The sequence below is a fragment of the Equus przewalskii genome, chromosome 18 (genome assembly GCF_037783145.1).
Source record: "Equus przewalskii isolate Varuska chromosome 18, EquPr2, whole genome shotgun sequence".
NCBI lineage: Eukaryota > Metazoa > Chordata > Mammalia > Perissodactyla > Equidae > Equus > Equus przewalskii.
In genome coordinates, this window is record NC_091848.1 from 52,512,576 (window position 1) to 52,534,052 (window position 21,477).

Genomic DNA, 21,477 nt, shown 5'->3' on the forward strand with positions numbered 1-21,477 from the left:
CAGCTTCCAAGGCTACACCATAGTTGCTGTAACCCTTAGGTTATCAATAAAGTTATTAGCTTGTGCTCTGGGCGGTGATGGTGGACTTTCTGTCACTGCATCACTGTGCTTTCATCACGCCATAAACTGTCATTTGGATTCCAAGGTCTCTCAAACAAACAAGAATTCAAGAATCAGTGTTGAAAAAGTCTTCCAAGACGGGTAAAAATACACTTCAGAAAAATCTTAGGAGAGATTTTTCTTTCATCCTGAGCTTCCTAGAGACTCAGATATGTATTTGAAACTTGCAAACCTTCAGGTTTTTCAAAAGGTCTTGTAATGGGCACAGAGAAAAGCCCTTAAATGTGTTTTCATTCTAACTAGTGAGAAGAAATCAAAATGGAAAAGTTATTTCAGGCTTAATGGCTCATATACCAAAGGCCTCTTGCTCCCTCTACAGAAAGTGCTTCAAAATTGCAGCCACAAAGATTTTTTTTTTTTTTTTTTTTTTTGATTTTTTTACTGAAACAGATTTATCTTGAGTTTCGTGATGATGAGCAAAAAGCTTTGGGTCCGTATGTGTCCCTGGGGTCTTGCAGACTCGCTGGTCGCCCAGGGCAGCTGTCTGCCTTCCCGCTGTGGTGTTTTCACTGGCCTCAGCAAGGGGTAGGGTAAACTCCAGGAGCAACAACTGTGAAACCAGGAAGATTTGTTTGTTTGGCTTTGTTTTATTTTATTTACTCTCATGGATGAGTAAAATGCTTAACGTTTCTTTTGATATTACTTGATTGTTTTACTCATTTTCATTCTTTTTTTCTTTAGCCATAGAATTTAATCCAGAAAATAATGTACTCTGCCTCAAAGACTCAAGTTCTCTTATTATCTTCTTTTAATTGTTCCAGTCATTTTTAGTTCTTAGTTGTTGGAAGAAAATTAAGAATTTGAATTGTAACTTCACAGGAGAAAGTATTGATTCATTTAATTCAAGTGAATTTTTTTTCCAACTATAGGTAATATTCACAAGAAACAGTTTGACCTTTCTATAAAGACTTCATTATTACGTAAAACTCCAGTGCATATATATATATATATATATATATATATATATATATATATTTATTTATTTATTTATTTATTTATCATCTTAATTTGCCCATTTAAGTTACATTGGAACAAAATAGTAATATTTTTAATAGCTTTGGTTTGAATAATTTTATGCGTTCTCTTACTGCTCCAAGATCTTTTTATTTTTTTGACAGGTTACTAGTTTTCCTTAGTGTGCCATTTAAAATCATAAGTACGAAATTCTTTTATTCCATCAATAGAGTCTTCACAAAAGATTGAAACTCCTCTTCGTCTGTCTTTAGTATAAGAACAGTTCTTCTGATGTTACCCTGTAATTGGAAAATGACACAAGTGACAAAGTAGCTTCTTTGATTTTAGTCTGTGACGTCAGCCTTGCCTATTCTAAATTACAATGCTTAAGCTAGACTGGATTTGTTTTTTCCTCTGGTAGGTGTACTGGTCCATTAGCAAATTCGCTTTCAGAGAAAACAAGAGACCCAGCAGAAGAGGAGGATGAGGAGTACAAGGTTCCTTCATCCCACCCCGTTCCCCTGAACTCACAACCGTCTCACTGTCATAACCTGAAACCTTCTCTTAGGTAAGAAAATGCGCGGCTTTTTGTCACCTCACATCTGCATGAGCATTATCACTTGTGGTGGTTGTTTTTAGCAATGGAATCACATCTATTTAATTAAAATTCCTTGATTTCTTGCTCAAAGCCTCCTCTTCCTATACACTATTTTCTGCATTACTTTCAGACGGAACTAAAACATGGAGATTTCTCCTTAATCAGAAAGTCATTTCTCCAAATTAGTTGACTAGTGAGTCTAACGGAACATTTTGTGGCCCTTCTCCCCCCAAAAAACAAATTATACTCAATAAAACTGTGCTCTAGGTTACATACAGTGGTGATTGATTCAAGAATTTTCAGTAAGCTATTTTCAATGCATTTTATCAGTTCTGAACACATATGTCATGAAGAAAACTTAGTGCTTAGAAACCAAGGTATTATGCCACCCTTCCTTAGGATTTTTCTTCATGCTGAAAGACCAGTGTAATTTATATTCATTTCCCTTCTTGATATGCTACCTCCTCCTATTCAGATCTTGAAGAAAGAAGTAAAAACAAAAACCTAAAATTGTTTTAAGTGTTTCTCATCACGTACTGTTTTACTTTTCCTTGGATCAGATAAGAATCTGAGAAATAGTGTTTTCTTTTCTTTTCTTCCTGACAATTTGTTTATCCTCACTATAATGGCGATATCCTTGGTCTCTGAAGTGCCTGCCCCATTGAGGTATATAGGAGTTATTAAAAATGAGTGTTGTGTATTGAAATATTAGTTGTCTTTAAGTAGAAGGGTGATTCTGCATTTATATAATTGAATTAGTAAATTGTAACCGAATATTTTTCTGTTTATTTTTTTTAATCTGACATATATGAGGTACTCAGTAAGTCCAGTCTCAGCTTCTGAACTTTCTGAGCTCCAGTTTCCTTTGTATAACAACATCTCTGGAGCTGTGCTCGGCACACAGACTAGTGCTCAACCACAGCTGGTGGCCTGGCCTTCCTGCCTCCCAGTATCTCTTGGTTGACAGAAGGATAGGAGAGCACTGAGCACTTCAGTCGTCTGTGTCATCTTTACTTAGTGTGCCACTTCCTTTTGAGGTCAAGTCAATCAACGGAAAGTGTTTTATGAGTGGAATGTTCTTTTCAGATGAAAACTATAAAAAATACTTTAAGGCCTTTCTTTGAGTATCGCAATGAGGTAGAAAATGCAATACTAGGAAAAGAGAGGTAGATCTTCATTTTAGCCAGAAATCTGTCTTAATGAGTGATCCTGGTTAGCATTATCAACACTGCAGAGTTGTTAACCAGGATTGTTAACACTCTGCAGTCCAGGGCTTCATATTTCAAAGCAAGAATCAAAGCATTTCTCCCTAGTTGCTGGTGTTTAAGGCATTTGTTGATAAAATAGTATCATCGAGAAGGCAAATAACTGAGAGTCAATTTGTTATATCAGAAGAACCAATGTCTACTGCTCTGATTAGAGAAGAAAGTTATTCCTTGACATCGAATATAATTGTTACAACTTTCCGTTCCTTTGGCTTTTACAAATGTGTAGCAATTTTTAAAAACTGAGATAAGTTGGGCTTTTTTGGTCTCCTTTGGAGTCTCATTTTTTTCCTTGGTGGAGAAGTGAGAGAGATAATTTTAATACTTTAAATTTTATTTGTCATATCATACAGGATGAGATTTTTAGTGGCAGGCCTCCCAACTCCTGAAAGTAAATTTGAATTATGACCACCATTACCATCTTTCTGCTGTTATAGAGAAGTAATAAATGTTGATAATCCCTAAATTTAATTGGAGTGAATTTTTTGTCTAATTTGTTCTTGAAAAGTGATGGATGAGGTATCTTCTGTGTCCTCTACAAAGCACTCTTTAAGCTTAAACACTTCCTTCCTTCTGGTTTTGTTTTTTTTGCCCCTGTGGAACATCAGGAGAAGTAAATTGCCAGTATGTGGAAAAGTTAAACAGTAGGTAAATAATTAAATTCGGTTTCAGTAAAAATCTATCAGTATTATGAAAATTCAGTACATGGTAAATCTTTTTAAATGAACCATCTCTGGCCCCTTAAAGAGACGAGGCCACCAGAGAGAATGGAAATGAATTTCCAATGCAGCACACTTGCATTGACTATTCAAATATCCAGTCTCCTCCATTGTTTGTGTACTTTTACTTTGCCCCAAGAATTCAGAGTAAATCAGAGAAAAGTAAAATATGAACTCTGCTTTCTATCGCTCTTTGTGAGCAAAATGGTGTGGTGAGCAGAGAGCTCATTGTTTCCTGGCTGTGTCCTGAAGACAAAATGCACTCTGTGTCCTCTCTTCCTGCCACTGTCTTCCCATGCCCCAGTTTTGTTCATTGTGGTTCATAGTATGACTCCAAAGTATTCATACCAGCAACAAAAATACTTATTAGTGAGTATTATCCTTTACAGACACCAGATTGAAATATTTGTCATGTACCCAAGGCCTTTGCTAAAGTCGTTTTTTTACAGTTGTCAGAAGTGCCAGAGTTTTCTTCACGGCAGCAGTGAAATTATACCTAGACTCTAGGTCTTTGAATATGCCCGTCAGAATTTTAATAAATTACTTAGCGTTTAATGATTCTCCTTTGATGGCCTCTAGTTTATTATAAGGAAAGCTTAAATTAGAGAAATAAAAATATGTTAAATACCATCAGCAAATAATGAAGCCATTGGGACTATGTATTTTTTACTTTATTACATTTTTTTTTTCCGAAAACTTGACAAAGTATTATTGAACTCTTGCAAAACAATGTGTGAATTTCGCAGATATGTTTAGGGTATCAACAATATTTGTGGCCCTTGGAATTCTTGGTTTCGCTTTAAAAAAAACAAAGAGGCACTGTCTTCCATGGAATATTTACTTCTGTAAAAGTATTTGAGTAAGAGTATCTAGATAATATTACTTGTACTTTTTGCAGAAAAGGAAATTAATTATATTTATTTTCAAATTTTATTATATGAACAGAGTTGCTAGTTCGCATCACCCACCGCCTGAATTTTAAACGGAGAGTAATTCTCCTTATGATTTTTGTCCTTTGATCTGTGCTTTAGGTCTTGTGACAATGGTCATTGTATATTGAATGGAACACATGGTACATCTTCAGAGATGAAGAAATCAAACATCCCTGAGTTAGGCATCTATTTAAAGGGTATGTATGCAACGTATTCTTTTTATGTTCTACATCTTAATGGTCAGAATTTAAAGGCAAATTTTCATCCCATTGTTGTACTGAAAATACATTAAGATTTTGTGTTATCCTCTAGGAGATGTTTTTGATTCAGCCTCTGATCCAGTGCCATTACCACCTGCCAGGCCTCCAACTCGCGACAGTCCAAAGCATGGTTCTTCACTCAACAGGACGCCCTCTGATTATGATCTTCTCATCCCTCCATTAGGTTGAAACCTTTAAAAAATTTTCAAACAAGCCACCCTGTCTCTTCTTTCCGTTAATATCTGAATTATCAGAATTCAGATTTCAGTGTAACGCAGACTCACAGGGTTGTGAATTCATCTGAATTAGAATGGATTCTCCACGTGTTGCTGGCTCTCAAGTTCATGTGACCATTATTCCATTTAGATGATTGAAGCAATAATGTAAATAGCTGGGCATCAGTCAGTGTTTTATCAAGTCATATTCTTCATGTACTAAATGCAGTCTATAAAACCTGTGGGAGTATTGTTCCTTCTCCCAGGTGCTTTTCTTATAGTAGATTTCAAGTGTTATCTAAGATTTTAAGTACAGTTCTTAATGAATGTGTACTTACTTTTTCTTTCAGCATAAAATGACCCATTTCCACTAAGCTAATTACATTATGGAAAATTATATATTTTATTGTCGAGAGCTGAGAATAAACTCTGTCTTATAATCATTGCAACTACAACACACCCAAAGAATCTCAATTTCTTTGTTTCCAATTTTAATATGAAGTACTGTAACGTGTGTTTGTGTGTGTACACGTGAAGGTACACCCAGGTGTGTATGTTACAGGTGGCTGGTGCAGGTGTCTGTGTTTATTTCATTAATTTTAAGTAGGAAGCTTCTCACCTTATTTTTAAAGGAAGACAGTGAGAACTTCCTCGCACCTTAAGGCTTCGCAATAACAAGTCACCCTAATGTGAAATAATGTATGATGAAAGTCCATTTGTTAGTTTATCGGAATTGGTTACTAGGCTCCTAGAAGTATGAAATGAACCTTTCGATGTTTTCCACAAACGCCATCGACCAGTGTTTCCAGCATATAACTGCAATGTCTTTTGCTCCTGTTCTTTCTGTAGTTCAGTGCTTTATTCTCACCTCCATGAATTACAGGAGCCCACTAACTTCCTTCTTTATCTCCAGTCTTTTTCTCCCTTCCACATCCTCTTATACGCTGGTTGTTGGCCTGTTCCCCAGGCTTCATGACCTAGATGAGCACGGTCCGGTAGAACTTTATGTGGTGATGTGAAGGATCAGTGTATTTACCTGTGCGACCGTGGAACTGAACTTTAGCTAATTGAAACTAGATAGCTATATGTGGATGGTGACTACCACACTGGACAGTACATATAATTGTTCCAACCTGTCTTCTTAACCCGGCCTTCCTCTCGCTCTTCATGTGCATCTCAAGCTTTACTTATACTAGTCACTTTGCCCAGAAGGCACCATCCTCGCATTTGATGAGGAAATGTTTTGAGCCCCTGAAATCCCAGGCCACCTTGTTCCTGGTGACACCTTGCTGAATGCCACTTTCTGCGTTTCCCTTCCCTTGTACAGGGCATAGCACTCTCTGTGGGACCTGTGGGCCATTCACTGGTGAATCATTTGTGAACTTTTCTTAGATCTCCTTGTGGAAGCTAAGCTCCTTGGTTCAGGCCCTGTGATTTTGATCTTCACGTTACCCATGTGCCTAGCCTGGTGCCTGACACTGAGGGGCTGAAAGAGGATTTGAATGAATAAAATAATGTAGCAGATAGCTGAAGGTTGGAATGATAACGAAGCTCACTCTTGCCTCCTGTACCTTCAAATATTTTAAGTTAGAAAAAGATTTGTGATCTTTGGAGAAAATATTTTGAATATTTTTTGCAAGGCAAGCTGGATGAATGGTAAAACCATTTTTTTAAATATACCTTTGTGTTTAAGTCAATAAACTTAAATGCATGTAAATTTTTATTAACTGTAATATGTAGGTGTTTGTTTATACTCTGTTTCATTCACAGATATTTGCGATCACTTACAAAAATACATACGCCGCAATTTTATTTTATTTTTTTAGAGTCAAGGGAAACTCTGAGTAGAATAGTAAGATGTAGCAGGGGAAAAATAAGTAGACATAAAAGCATGCTGTGATATTCTGTAGTTACTAAAGCTGGGAAATATGCAAATATAAGTGACTAGCTTTGGCACCACAAAAGGTAGTTCTATATTTAACTGTTTCTCTTTAGATCTGATAAGTAGACAAGTACCAGATTCCTACTGTAGGTGCATTTTCTATATGTTTTGACAATAAGATATATGGAACATTAGTTTAAATGAATTAAAATCCAGTGGAATAAACTTCAAAAGATAATCTGAAGTATTCTGTGACATTAAATATTTTGTGCATGGTGTGATTTTCTATTTAGAGGCAGTGAACTCTCATTGTTACACAAAGAATTCTATTTTAATGGTATGACCTATAATTTTTAGTGCATGCTTCCAGTGTCTTAATATAAAGATTGCAAGCGAATAAGAAGCTGTTTCATAACGTGCAATGCTTCTTTTTATTAGAAAGGCCTGGGAGATAGAAAAGTTGACACCTGCACATGTGTGTTTGTGTGTCTGTGTTTCTCTCCGAACACTCCCACAAAATAATTGGCTTCTGCTATCAAAGTCAGTGAACTGCTGGATAAACCCTGCAGGGGAAGTTCTTGATAAGCGGCAAGAGAAAGTCAGTCATTACTTTGGCTGATACTGTGTTTTGATTAATGAAGTTCTGCTGTTGATACTGACCTTTCTTCACGTGCAGGTGAAGATGCTTTCGATGCCCTCCCCCCGTCCCTCCCGCCTCCCCCACCTCCCGCAAGGCACAGTCTCGTCGAACATTCAAAACCTTCTGGCTCCAGTAGCCGACCATCCTCAGGACAGGAGCTTTTCCTTCTTCCTTCAGGTAGGAGAGAAAAGCCAAGGGAAACGTTTCACTTAAAGGAAAAATAGTTCTAACATCACACTGTCAAATATGTATTAATAATTCTTGGTTTCTAGCTCCCTAGCAGGAGAATCCGTGGGTGGGGCAACCGCAGTGGGCAGATTTGTTTGTCAATTAGTTGGTTTAATGCCAAAAAGATCACAAAAGTGGCAAAGCAAGAGGAATCAGAGAATTTGGAAGTGGTGCTATAGAGATGATCCAGTTCAAATAACACCCTTATGTCTCAGAAGGTGTCCCGAGAACCAGAGGGCTCTGTGATTGGGAGAGTGATGAGGACAAAATTTAGACTCTGTCTCTGGATTGTGAGTGCAGTATTTGTTTTCTATTAATAAGATTTTTCAATTTTACTAGATATGCCTTAGGATCATAATTTTATTCAAAAACATAATATTTTGGTAAATTGCGTTGTAACATTAATAGACAAATTTTTCTGAAATGTCTGCATTTTGTTTTGATACTGTTATTTTTAATATGTCAAGGTAACTACTAAAATTACTCATCTGCAAGGAAAAATTACTACATAGCTTTTTTTTTTTTTTTTAACTCAAATGAGGAGTAGAAATAAGAATAAAGAGACATAGTAAGCCGTTCGCTCCCTCAGTCAGAAGAAAGAGTTCAGTTGTGTTGGATTTGCTGACAGGAACTGTTCCAGTCTGTCCTGTTGGTGACACTGTGACCTGTGCTCTGGAACGTGTGCTGTCTCCATTTGGTTTGGTTAAACACAGGCTGAAGATTTCCCTTATTAGCAACTGCTTTACATTTCTGTATGAGAGCAAATGTGCAGTGTTTAAAGAGTGCTTTGGCACCTGGATGCCTCCTTGAAAACTGGGACATCTTAGCTAAGATCATTCACCTTTAGCATTCATTTTTCTCAGGTTTTTTTTCACTTGGTTTGATAGCTTAGAAAGTGATTTGTGGATAAGATGCAAAAATTATAGACATATAATTGGAATACGTAGCTTCAGTTTCTAAAAGTAGTTTATTTTCAAGAAATAATTTTGATTTTAATTTTCATCAGTAAATATTGATTGAGTTGTCCCTGTGTCGCCCACTCTGCTGGATGCTCCCTGCCCTCGTGGAGCACAGGAACTCACTGGATGCTGCCAGCTGAGGAGGGTTGTCACCCTTCTGTTCCAAGCAGAAAGCACGGATAACTCTTGGGCTCTATTTGTATAGCAATCTAAGAACACTAACATTTTGCTATCTTTTTCACATACACTTATTCAGATCTTTGTCTTGTCATGAACTTTACCATTTTAATAAAATAAGCCATTCTGAATCTTAGTTGACTTAACCTTTCACAAGGTTGACTTCTGGATAATTTGTGGCCAGATTCCTACAATGTACCTATCACCTTTTATGTATGTGATTTAAGCCCCGTTAAATGGAAGCTTAATGCAGTGCCTTCTTTTACAATTAAGTCAAGTTTTCCAGGACCTGGAAACAAACATTTTACACAGGTACACACTTTTACCTGTTTTTATCGAAAGAACTAAGTGTAAAATGTTTTAATTCTTTATCATAATTCTGTTATTCATTGTGCTTTATGTAGAAGTCTTCATAAAAAGTCCTCTCAAGATTAAATATTTTAAAAAATTACTACTTCAAAATGAAAATGCCTCCTTTTGTCTAGATAAAACAAAAGTCGTATAAACTGTTCCAGAGAGTTTGCTCATTTGGGTTTTACTTGGCTGCCAGGACGCTTAGCAGCAGTTTTCCTTAGTCTGTGGTGTGGGGCTAACATGGACAGAACGGTGTCATTTGGACCTATTGCTCTCTTGACCTCTTTTTATACATAGAAGTATTCTAATTCCGTTCCCAATAGCATTGACATCCTTAATAATAAATACTTCAAAGAAAAAATGACAACTTTTTTCCTTTTCCAATCCTTCATGTCATTGATGTGACAAATTTCTAGTCCATTGCCAGATTCTTTATGAGATCCATTGAGACAACTGTTTCTCTTGTTTTAAACCACATGTGTTAGCTCTCCTCCTTTTCAAACGAAATATTTTTATTCTTGTTACATGTTTTAATCCTAAGTGTAGATATGAAATTTTACTTTAATTAGTTTTTAAAGAATTTATTTTTAAAAACTTTATTGCTTTCAGATTTTCCTTGTCAGGAGACAGTTGGTAATTATTGTACTCCATGTAGTAATTGTGTTGTATATAATATCTTTTCCCAACGAAGCGTGAATGCTTCCAACTTTACAAGTTTACACAGAAGCCTGGTTTACACTCTGCCTGACCAGTGGCAAACTTAGCATGAAGCAAGACAGAACATTACCATGGTTCAGAGTTGAACTACAGTGTAAAGAAGTATTTTTGCTATTTATAGTAATGTTTTTCGTGTCCCTAGTAACATTTTAAGTGAAATAGTTTATTGGAGCAATATCATACAGCTGTATATGTTGTGGTCTATGTATGACTCTGCGATGTATCCAGAATCTGATGTTTAGTCTTAGATAATAGTTGATTAGAAATAGCATAAGTATAGCTGACAAACCTCTGAATTACCCCAACGAAATAAAGCGTATGTATTATAAATGACAATTTTTCCTCTGACCTAATGTATCAGTGATGTTTTAGAATACACAAGAAGTGAGAGTAAATTTTATTGAGTATTTAAATCTAAATCTTTGGGAAATTTCTAAATTTATGGAGAAATCGCCATGATTGGTTCCTTTGGTTACTCTTCCAAATCAAAAGATTAACATTTTTTGCATGGAATTTGATTTATCTTCTCATTCCTTCCTAAAATGTTTCAGCAAAATTAATGAGGCTGAACCATTGACTCTTCAGATATTGAAAGCTCAAAATCTAAGGCTCATTTTAATCTTGAAATTAATGAAAGCAAGTTAAATAGCCTTGCTTAGGCCAAAAAGTTGCCAGCAAAGCTGAGGATAATTATTGTACTCCAATAGGGGAAAATAATCAATGACTTCAACTCTTGCCTTCCACTGTCTAGTCAAAAATTAGTATAGGCATGGATTTACTTCTTAAATAACGAAATTCTTACATATTCTTAAGGTCAAACTAAATGGAAGTTAAAGTAATGAAATATAATCAGATCTTTAATATTTGCAGTTTTAGGTTTATGTTAGCAGTTCAAATTTCACTGATTTTGAATTTATGAAAAATCTGAATCTGTCTAGGTTTATTTTTGTCATTTAAAAGTAGATATTGGGGCTGGCCTGGTGGCACAGTGGTCAAGTTCACTCATTCTGCTTCAGCGGCCCGTGGTTCTCCAGTTTGGATCCCGGGTGCAGACCTACGCACCGTTTGTCAAGCCATGCAGTGGCAGGTGTCACACATAAAGTAGAGGAAGATGGGCATGGATGTTAGCTCAGGGACAGTCTTCCTCAGCAAAAAGAGGAGGATTGGTAGCAGATGTTAGCTCAGGGCTAATCTTCCTCAAAAAAAAAAAAAAGAAAGAAAAGAAAAGTAGATATTAAGTGCAAGCTATTTGCCAAGCAATGTGCTTGGTACTGTGTTGTGATAAGAGACATAATTCAAACATGACGAGAAAGAGAGTCCCTGCCTTCAGAAGAACATAGGCTGCCTTTGGAGACACTGGCAGACGTAATGTAGAACAATGTGAGAGAGGAGAAGAGAGGAGCCTGAGATGGAAGTGGTGGCACATAAATGACCATGAACCAGAGACTGCAGAGATAAAGTTCATCTGCTCATCAGGGGACCAGTTCTGTAGATTTAAACCCATTTTCTACTAATTTTAAACCCGTTAGGTTTATGGTCCTAATGACTTAATATAGTGGCACTGACAAAATCTTTTTTCTGCCTTTAGTTCCAGTTAATAAATATCACTAGGAGTGTTAAAATAGTTTTTGTCTACAATTCATATTTTTCACTATTTTAGATTCCCCTCTTTTGAGTGCCAAATGGTTAAAAAATATCACTTTTTATTGTATATTCAAACCTTAATCTTTATAATGGCACAGTTTTTAACAAGTGAATTTACTATTCTATTCAGTGAGCCAATTAACAATGATTTTTAGCACGTGATGCCCAATGTAATATTATCTTATAAAGCGCCTTATATGTACAGGAAATTTCACATATGTGAATTCATTTAATCCTCACAAATTCCAAATGTCAGGACCGTTTTAGAGATGATGTCTGCCTACCACTTGGAGAGATCAAGTGATTTGATACCTCTTACAGGCAAAATCCAAAACCCATTTTTTTCTTTTATTTTAGAACAGTTTCTGTTCATTGTACAAGACAGATTGGGAGAGAAAATAAAAATTAGAAGCAGATTCTATCAACAAATTTACAATAAGTAAGAGATCTGAAAAATAAAAATATAAAATCAGTAGTCCGTATCACCTAGGAATGAATGAGAAGAGCATGTTTGAGCAAGTGATGAATAAATTAGAAAATGGCTAATAGTCATCTGTTTTCTAATTTATTTTTTTAAAAATGTGATCCTTATAGAGAAGTTCTAGAATTTTTTTTCTTCAGCCAGTTGGCAGAGATCATCGTTTTAATTTGAAAATTATTTTTATTTTTAAGATCCCTTTTTTGATTCTGCAAGCAACCAAGTTCCTTTGCCTCCTGCCAGGAGATTACCAGGCGAAAATGTCAAATCCAACAGAACGTCGCAGGACTATGATCAGCTTCCTTCATCTGCAGGTGAGTTGGCTAATAATAGTAATAATAAAACCTTATGTTTGCAGAGCACTTTTTGCCTTTCAGGGCACCATTTCATTATGTAACTTAATGAGCACCGCCAGCCTAAGGAAGTATTTTTATTGCCTGTGCATTTTGCTTATAAAGCTTGAATTATGAGAGGACTACCTACAAAATTGCCTCATGGAAGAGAAAAAATCAGGCCTTAATACCATCTTTGATCAGTTAGTCAAGCACGTTCTCTGATTAGAAATCTGTTCATTCTCTAACTTTTGTTTTGCCTTATTAGATATGAGAAATCTCTTTGTACATTGAAATGCTGAATTCTCTTATTTCTCCATTAAAGGAAGAAATCTCTTCAGAATTAATATTAGCACCAAACTATTAATTTTCATCGCTTATTTATGGCTCCTGTGCAGTGCTCCACTGCCAGCCATTGGGTAGAAGGAAGTCTCATTTTAGGAAATACAAGTCTTACTCATAGCCATGAATTATGAAATGCTGCGTCTCTGCCTCTTCCAGAGCCCTCCTGGAGACCCTGTCTAAAACAGTCCCCATCTTCCACAGTCACTCTCTGTCCCCTTCTTGTGCCTTATTTTTCTTCGTAGAACCTGTCACAGCCTGAAATGTCGCTCATTTTCTTTGCTTGACTGTTGTTTGTCCATCTCCTCTGTTAGAGTATTAATGCTTTGAAGATAGGAGCGTGTTTGGTTCACTGCTGTGTCCCCGAGTGTCCAGAAGACTGCCTGGCACATGTTTCGTGGGTGGGTGGATGAGTAGAAGGAAGGGTAACTGATGTCTATGTTATGGTGAACACACACATACGTTTCGAGCAATATGAACAATATTGTTGTCTCATAGTTGTGAATAGCCGAAGTTTTTCCTATGTGGATTTTTGTCCAATTTCAAGAGTTTTATTTTCTGTTTTTAAGCTCAAACCGAGTCACAGAAGACTTAGTAGTGATAGCCACACATTCTGTAACTTCTGAATCAAGATCATTAATGAGCTGCTTTGAGAATCATCAGCATGGTAGTTCTTATGTACGTGACGACATGCGTGGGAGATGCAGAATCCCTCTAGAGTTTTATAAGTTCTCACGTTTGAATATAACTCAAGAAAGCATAGAAGATGTTATTAAAGTTTTCAAATTTTGATCCATGATCTCTTACCAATATACCTCTTGTCATTTCAAGATTTCAGATATAGCCACGTGTAGGCATTGAAACACTGTAGTTCTAGTCCAAAGGGTAGATTTCCAGATCAATGGAAAAATGTGAAAGTCAAGAAGAAGGGGAGATGATATCTGACAGCCTCTGTGTAAGAGAAGGAAGCAAATCCCTGAAGGAAGTAACGTTGAGATACAACTTTGAGGAAGGTAGCATGAGTAGTGTAAGATAACATAGTCAGTACCACCAACTCTGGAGTAAAATAAACATAGACTCAGGTTATGGGAAGAGTTGGGACCAAAACACTATTTTCACAGCTCCTCTGCAGTTTGTTCTGTAATCTGTGGGTTGTAGAGCCCAGAGGAACATCATGCGTATATATGATTTCAAGTGGTAGGAATTCTGATTAGCATTGCACTGGAAATTTCAAGGAAGAACTTTGACTCACGTACCTTGTTGAAATATCCCCAAAGAGGCATTTACCAGAAGCCTGAACTGGCTTCTACCTGAGTGCTAAAATCGTCTTGATTGTTACCCTGAGAGCCTCAGCTGCCTGTGACATCAAATATTTCACCCTTCTCCCTGAACTCTCTTTACAAACACAGTCCAACCACAGAAAATAAGATACTTTCTTATCCAACAAGATGTGTGCTCACATGCAGTTTGCAGGGCTTCCATGCTGTCTATGAGTTTAGTTCATCCCAGCAGGGGACTGGGATAGCCTTCTTGGTTAGGTCTTTGCATCAAAAACCTCAGACGGAGTGCTCTGTGCCTTTAGGGCTCTAATAACCCTTACTGGGCAATAACATGTTTTTAATAAGACATTTTTAAGATGACCATTGAGCAAATATAATTGCTGCACCTTAGAAATTCAATTTCTCTTATCTTTTATGGTGGCTAAATAATTGATGGTGACTTTTTTATGTATAAGCTTTCTGTGAATAGAATATTTCTAAAGAATTCAAAAATATAATTTCATTGGTTTAAAGTATCTTGCTTATCCTCTTATCTAAAAAAGACCTGTGCATGTATATGTATGTAGCATATACAAAGAGCCTTCCAAATGTTTTATTCCTCCCCCAAAAATATTCTATAATTTCCTTAAAGTTTTTTAGATATAACAATTGATATTTAATGATATGAGTATGTCAGAATGATAATTAGAAATAAGTAGATTTTACAAGACTGTGTTAAATTCACATATAACTGTATATGTGGCAAACCTTTTTGCTAATAATCTGATTATTTCTTCACATGGGTATGTTATTCACATGGTGTTCAAATCTATACTAGCTTTGTGTGAGTTTTTACAAGTTCTCCAGTTTACTTTTCTCTTATGGTAAGATATAATGTGCTACAACTTGAATACCATTCTTTAATCACCCAGGGAATCTAACTTATAATAGAATAACAAAGTCATAATGACGACGTGTTTGTGCTCATGCTGCTGAAGGGCCAGCATTAGCCCTTGAGGAGATCTTTCATAGACTTAGTTTTTAGAGGGCAGTTCAAGGTGACACTCGAAAACAATGCTGGAATTTCCTCACATGACTCATATTATGTGTGTTTGTAGCTGGTAAAAGATCTAATTGCCGAGTACACCAACAAAATAAAAGCGGTCTCATTATAGAAGGAATTGGTTCCAATACTACTTGTCTTTTACTCATTGAAAGGAAGAGTGATGGAATGTTTAATCAATTTTATATTAAGACCAAATATTCTGTAGTTATCTCCATTAAGATCTCAATTGGAAATCATGGCTGCACTTCATACAAGGGTTCGAATTGTGTATTGTCATTAGTGATAAGTTTTATGATAAATTATGTGTTTTTAAGATTTTGTTTTGTTTTGTGTCTCAAAGGAATTTGCAATGTCATAGAGTTTTACCACAATTCAACAACCTGAAATGTTTTTCCTTACATATAGCTTCAGTTTTAAAGCTGTAGAACCTAGATTTTTTTTTTTTAACATATCTAATACAAAGGTAGTTCTTTTATGACCATTTTCTTTCTGGATGTATTCAAAAAGTTGTATGTTATAACTTCAGCTTTAACTATTATAATTACCTACCACAGTATATGTGAAGATATTTTATTCATTCGTAGTTAGGGAAAACTATGAAACATGTCCCTCTAAAAGTAGACAGTATATCTATAGTGGCAGCAATTCGAGTTTATTAAGTTCCAGAATTAATTGATTCAACTTATAGTAATAACAAAGTCATAATGATGATGTGTTTGAGATTTGTTTTATGCTTTGATCAGTGAAATTTATGTTTTTTCTTTTAATTCTCAGATATTGTTATAGTTGAGAGGATCAGTTGTCTAAGAATCTTGATATCCATCCCAAGTATTGTCACTGAATTACTAAATAACTTTAGAGATTATGTCTCAGATTGTACATAGTAATCATTTTTAAAACTTTTTAATAAGCACTTACTATGGGTCAGATTCTATGATGAGTACTTTAGATATAGATATACAGATTATATAGAGAAAGTTAATTTCACATATATAACATATATAATTTACATAGTTATACATATGAAATATATTTATATATTTTACATTGTACATTGATAATATATTGAATATTTTATATAAATGCATATTACATTATATGATTATATACAATATAAATTTTATATATAATATAGATATAGATGTAATTTTATTCCTCACGTCCAATCAGAAATAGGTAATTTAATGTCAATGTATAGAAGAGAGTAAGACACAACAAAGTTTAGTAATTTACCACAGCATCATAGCTAGTAAGTATCACTGTGACAGGATTTGACTCACTTCTGTCTTTCCTCAGTCAACTATGCACACACATATGTTTTTGTTCGCAAGGTTGCTGTTGTTATCTCACCAGTAGCTAAGCCAAAATTAAGTTTGAACAGTCACATGTGTCTATACCAGCAATCGCTAAACTGAACCCGGAGATGCCCAATGATGAGATCAAGTAGAGAGTAGCAAAGGAAGAGTGATGAGAGGATGGAGGAGGCGTTGGAGGGAGCCTGGCTCCACCAGGAATTTCAGAACCTGGATTCTGATCACTCCTCACGTGACCTTAGCAAGCCACTCACTGTAGGGTTTTTATGGTTTTTATACATTTTGTACCAGCAAAATCAGTCTTTGTTTCTCATCTTAGCTCCTCGAGCAGCTCAGAGCTGTGAAACCCCCAGAGGGGACCTGAGGCTATTTTTTTCCCTAATTGTGAAAGGGGTATACGTACATTGGAGAATAAAAAAGAATTACAGGAAAACAAGAAGAAAGAGAGTCATCCATCACCGTCTCATCAATAAGGAACATCATTACCATTGTGGAGGGCTTCCTTCTGATGTGCTGTCTGTGTACATTTGCACATAGTTGAGATCATAATATGTCGATTCTGTCTCAATTCCATTTGATATAGTATCATAAGTACCTTATCACATCATTACATTTTTAAGTAAATGTTATTTTCAGTTATTGTATGATAGTCCATCATTTGTATGTGCTGTCAAACACTAATATTTTAAAACTCTAACAAACTCTAACTTTATATGCATGAAAACTAACACATTAAATCCCTTTTCTTTTGTCTAGAAATCTAGAAACTCGGTGTGATTGTTGTTGTTAAATAAGCCTTAATATAACAGAAATAGAAAATAGGAAAATTTGTTCATCAATATGATGATATTTCCTGGACCAAAGAAAATCCCCCCAAAGTTTAGATGCTGAGGGAAGTAAGAAGGACCTCTTACAGTAAAGCCGCTGGCGGCCACTGAGGGGAGCACCATCCACTCCTGTGGATGGAGGCGCACAGCACGTGTTCACTTTTTCTTTTTAATTATAGTCTGCCTAAGGGCCTTTTAGAACTTCTGTCACTAGTGTCTCCTGCCCCTCTGCAACAATGAAAGTGTAAGGGTGCAGATATACTTTCTATCTCTAGTTCATGGCCCTTTGGAGAGCCATGAACCCTTGTAGCATCTACGATTTTCGTGGTGGTGGTGGTGGTGGTTGTGCTGTTCACTCCAGAACGGGCAGTGTGGAGTAGAGGTTACAAGCATGGACTCTGAAGCCACGCTGCCTGCAGTCAAAGCCTGGCTGTACTCTTTATGAGCTGTGCAAGCCTGGGTAAGCTGCTTACCCTCCCTGAGCCTTAATTCTCCTTACATGAAATAGAGAACACTTAGCTCTTAGAGCAGATGTGAGGATTAAATGAGCTAACAGATAGAAAACAGAACAGTGCCTGGCCCATAGGGAGGGTGTGTAAGTGTTGCTGTTGTCACACAAACCAGTGATTGAATTGAGCTAGCATTTGATCCCCTTTAGTGCAACCCGCAAGGCTAGACCGGGGCATACAGACTGGAGGCCCAGTGGCCGCTGGATCCACTCTATTATCTCTTTCTTTTGCTGGCACAAAATTAATATAGATAGATAGATACATACATAGATATATGTATAGATATATTTAAATGTGAATTAAATACCTTTAGATGGCACTCCAGTTCTAACCAACTTTTTTTTTTCTTTTTTTACCTTTTGACCCACTTCATCCCGTTCCCTCAACCTCACTCCCCAGCCTCTGACAACCACCAATCTGTTCTCTCTATCTATGAGCTGGGTTGTTTTCTTTTTTAGATTCCACATATAAGAGAGATCATATGGTATTTGTCTTTCTCTATCTGACTTATGTCACTTAGCATAATGCCCTTGACCTCCATCCATGTTGTCACAAATGGCTAGATCTCATTCTTTTTTATGGCTGAATAATATTCCATTGTACATACATATCACAGTTTCTTTATCCATCCACCCATTGATGCACACATAGGTTGTTTCCATGTCTTGTCTGTTCTAAGTAATGCTGCAGTGAAGAATGGGAAGAATCTTTTCAAGTTAGTGTTTCCCTTTTCTTCAGGTAAAGACCCAGAAGTGAAATTGCTACATCATTTGCTAGTTCTGTTTTTAATTTTTCAAGGAATTTCTATTCAGTTTTCTATAGTGGCTGCACCAATTTAAATTCCCACCAGCAGTGCACAAGGGTTCCCTTTCTCCAAATCCTCACCAACACTTGTTATTTCATGTCTTTTTGATAACAGCCATCCTAACAGGTTATGTCTCATTACAGTTTTGATTTGCATTTCCCTGATGATTAATGATGTTGAGCATCTTTTCATGTGCCTGTTGGCCATCTGTATATCTTCTTTGGAAAAATGTCTATTCAGATCTTCTGCCCATTTTTTAATCTAAGTTATATGAGTTTTTTTATGTATTTTGGATATTAACCCCTTATCAGCTATATGATTTGCAAATATTTTCTCCCATTTGGTAGGCTGCCTTTTTATTTTGTTGAAGATTTCCTTTGCTGTGCAGATGCTTTTAGTTTGATGTAGTCCCACTTGTTTATTTTTGCTTTTACTTTTGATGTCAGATTCAAAAGATCATCACCGAGACCTGTGTCAAGGAGCTTCCTGCCTATGTTTTCTTCTAGGAGTTTTATGGTTTCAGATCTTACATTCAAGTTTTTAATCCATTTTGAATTAATTTTTGTGTATGGTGTAAGATAGAGGTCCATTGCATTCTTTTGCATGTGGCTGTCCAGCTTTTCCAACACCATTAATTAAACAGACTGTCCTTTCCCCACTGTATATTCTTGGCTTCTTTGTTGTAAATTACTTTACCATATATGTGTGGGTTTATTTCTAGGCTCTCTATTCTGTTTCCTTGATCTGTGTGTCCTTTGGTATGCCAATACCATACTGTTTTAATTAGTATAGCTTTATTTTAGAGTTTGAAATCAGGGAACACGATGCCTCCAGCTTTGTTCTTCTTTCTCAAGATTGCTTTGGCCAGTATGAATTGTAGCAGCCTCACAGAGTAGATAGGTTTCTTGGAGTTTTTTCCTGGTGACAGGTGCCATCTTTTTTAGTGTCATCTACCAAGATCAAAAATACTTATGTTTATTAAATCTAAAAGTTCTACATCTAAGACTTCTTTGCCAATTACGCTATTACATGTGCCTCCAGCTGCCATAGTCTCCTTCCCACTCAAGTAGTATACATAGCTGTTCTTTTTAAAGATGGTTGACATTCATGTGCCCTTCTTAGTATTTTGGACAGAAACAAAATAATATTAGAAAAACTCTTAGAAAATTACCAGGAGAATGCAAGAAATTTAGACTTGTATTTAAGTCTAGGTACTTTTCTCACTTAATAGTAAATCAGGACAGACAAGATTTCAATGTATAAATTCTGTGGTAATTGACTAGAGTAAAGGAAAGCTTGCTAGAATTTCTAATGTGTTTTGGAAATGATTAGAAGCAAAGTATAATTTATTGTCCATCTCTGCATGATATAATGGAAATACTTAATAGAAAAATAAATGGAACCTCAAAACAGTAAGAAATGTAATTTAGCAGACCATAATAATTTGAGATGTTTAGGTACAGATGCAAGAAACAGTACAGACTTTAGCAAGAAGCAGAAATTAATGTGCGTTCTTGTATATAAGCATAATTTAATAAGCTTTATCTACAGCTATAATATTTTTTTCAAACTGGACATTATCCTAGAAGAAAGGAAAAATTAAAAATAGAACTATCATCCAATTTGGGGTGGAGCCAAATATTTTCATCCTCAAGGCTTTTATTTTGTGTTTGTTATATTGATACTGCCAGAATTGTGAACAGGATGTTGTTTTTTACAAGTTACCTCCTCATAGAAAAATATCATACTTAGGGAAAAAATAATAAAATAATAGTTTTTTATGATTTAGATTTGATTGTTATTGAAAATATCAACTTACAATATCTCCTGAAGCCATTGGGAAAGTTGGCAAGGCAGCAGAGACCAGGAGGGGCAGGGTGGGGACAAGAGTCACCAGGCAGTTGGCTTCTAGCCTCACTTCCTCATTTACTTACCTGTGTCCTTAGATGTATCATTTGTCAGTGTTCTAAGAAGAAAGATATTAAATAAGTGTTGATATCTGCCTAGTCTTAAATCCATAAATGTTTCATGGCACAAATTTGACAGTTTTTATTTTAACGTTTTTTTAAAATGGAGGCTCTTGAAGTAAAGCACCAAACGTAGAATCGTGGAAATCGGCGATAAAAAGTACCCTCTCAAGTTACCAGCCCATACCCTGGTGATCTGTGTGGGGTGATGGCCTGTAATTAATTTTCTTTCCTCTTAATAAGATTATTCATGGGCACGAGTGTCGTTTGGTTTAACTTTAAGACACTGTCATCAGGGGACTGACCTGGAAGCTAGCTCTCCACTGCTCGCGTTTCTGCTGGCTTTGCTGTTTCTCAGGCAGAACTTCCTACACTGGGATCTGGATAAAGCATTTGAACAAAGCACGGAGGTTATTTCTGTTCAACCTACTAACGTGAGACTATAGACATCTACTCTATTCCTCCCCGTTCCGCCCCACCCCCGAATCGGAATAAGGCATCACTTTCTAGCGTTATTAACCTGAAAAATCAGACAGGCAGAGACACTACAAAGCCTATGTCTCAGAGCACTTCTGCTGTGACGAGGGCGGGATGGAGCGCCCTGTGGGGATGTTCTGCCCCGATGTCTACGAGCTTGTAATAGAGTTTCTTCCTCTGGTGGAAACTACCCAAGAAAGTTCCTCCGCCACAGCAGAGGAGGAGGAGCTGTATTACCAAACTGAGTGGAAGCCTTTCTTCTTCAGACAATTGTTCTTATTTTTTTTCCTTTTGTATCTCTTTTATTTCATGTGGTTTGAAGAATAATATGTGGAATTGGGAATAAATGTGTGTTAATTTCTAAGTTGAATTTCCAACACATTCTACTTCAGCTTTCTAATGTTTCAAAGGGGAACAATATAACTTACCCTCAATAGG

General features: G+C 36.2%; 1 protein-coding gene across 10 annotated transcripts in view; it reads left to right on the forward strand.

Annotated features, from left to right (window-relative positions):
• CBLB (Cbl proto-oncogene B) overlaps positions 1–21,477 on the forward strand; it is a 194,871-nt gene that overhangs the window by 169,520 nt on the left and 3,874 nt on the right. For 5 of the 10 annotated variants that reach the window (XM_070582861.1, XM_070582866.1, XM_070582863.1 and 2 more), the window contains 5 exons: positions 1,496–1,642; positions 4,688–4,785; positions 4,901–5,032; positions 7,622–7,762; positions 12,337–12,456. In XM_070582861.1, the coding sequence (XP_070438962.1) occupies positions 1,496–1,642; positions 4,688–4,785; positions 4,901–5,032; positions 7,622–7,762; positions 12,337–12,456 (638 nt within the window). The remainder of the gene's footprint in view (positions 1–1,495; positions 1,643–4,687; positions 4,786–4,900; positions 5,033–7,621; positions 7,763–12,336; positions 12,457–21,477) is intronic. The other 5 variants (XM_070582862.1, XM_070582864.1, XM_070582865.1 and 2 more) reach the window with 1 other exon arrangement.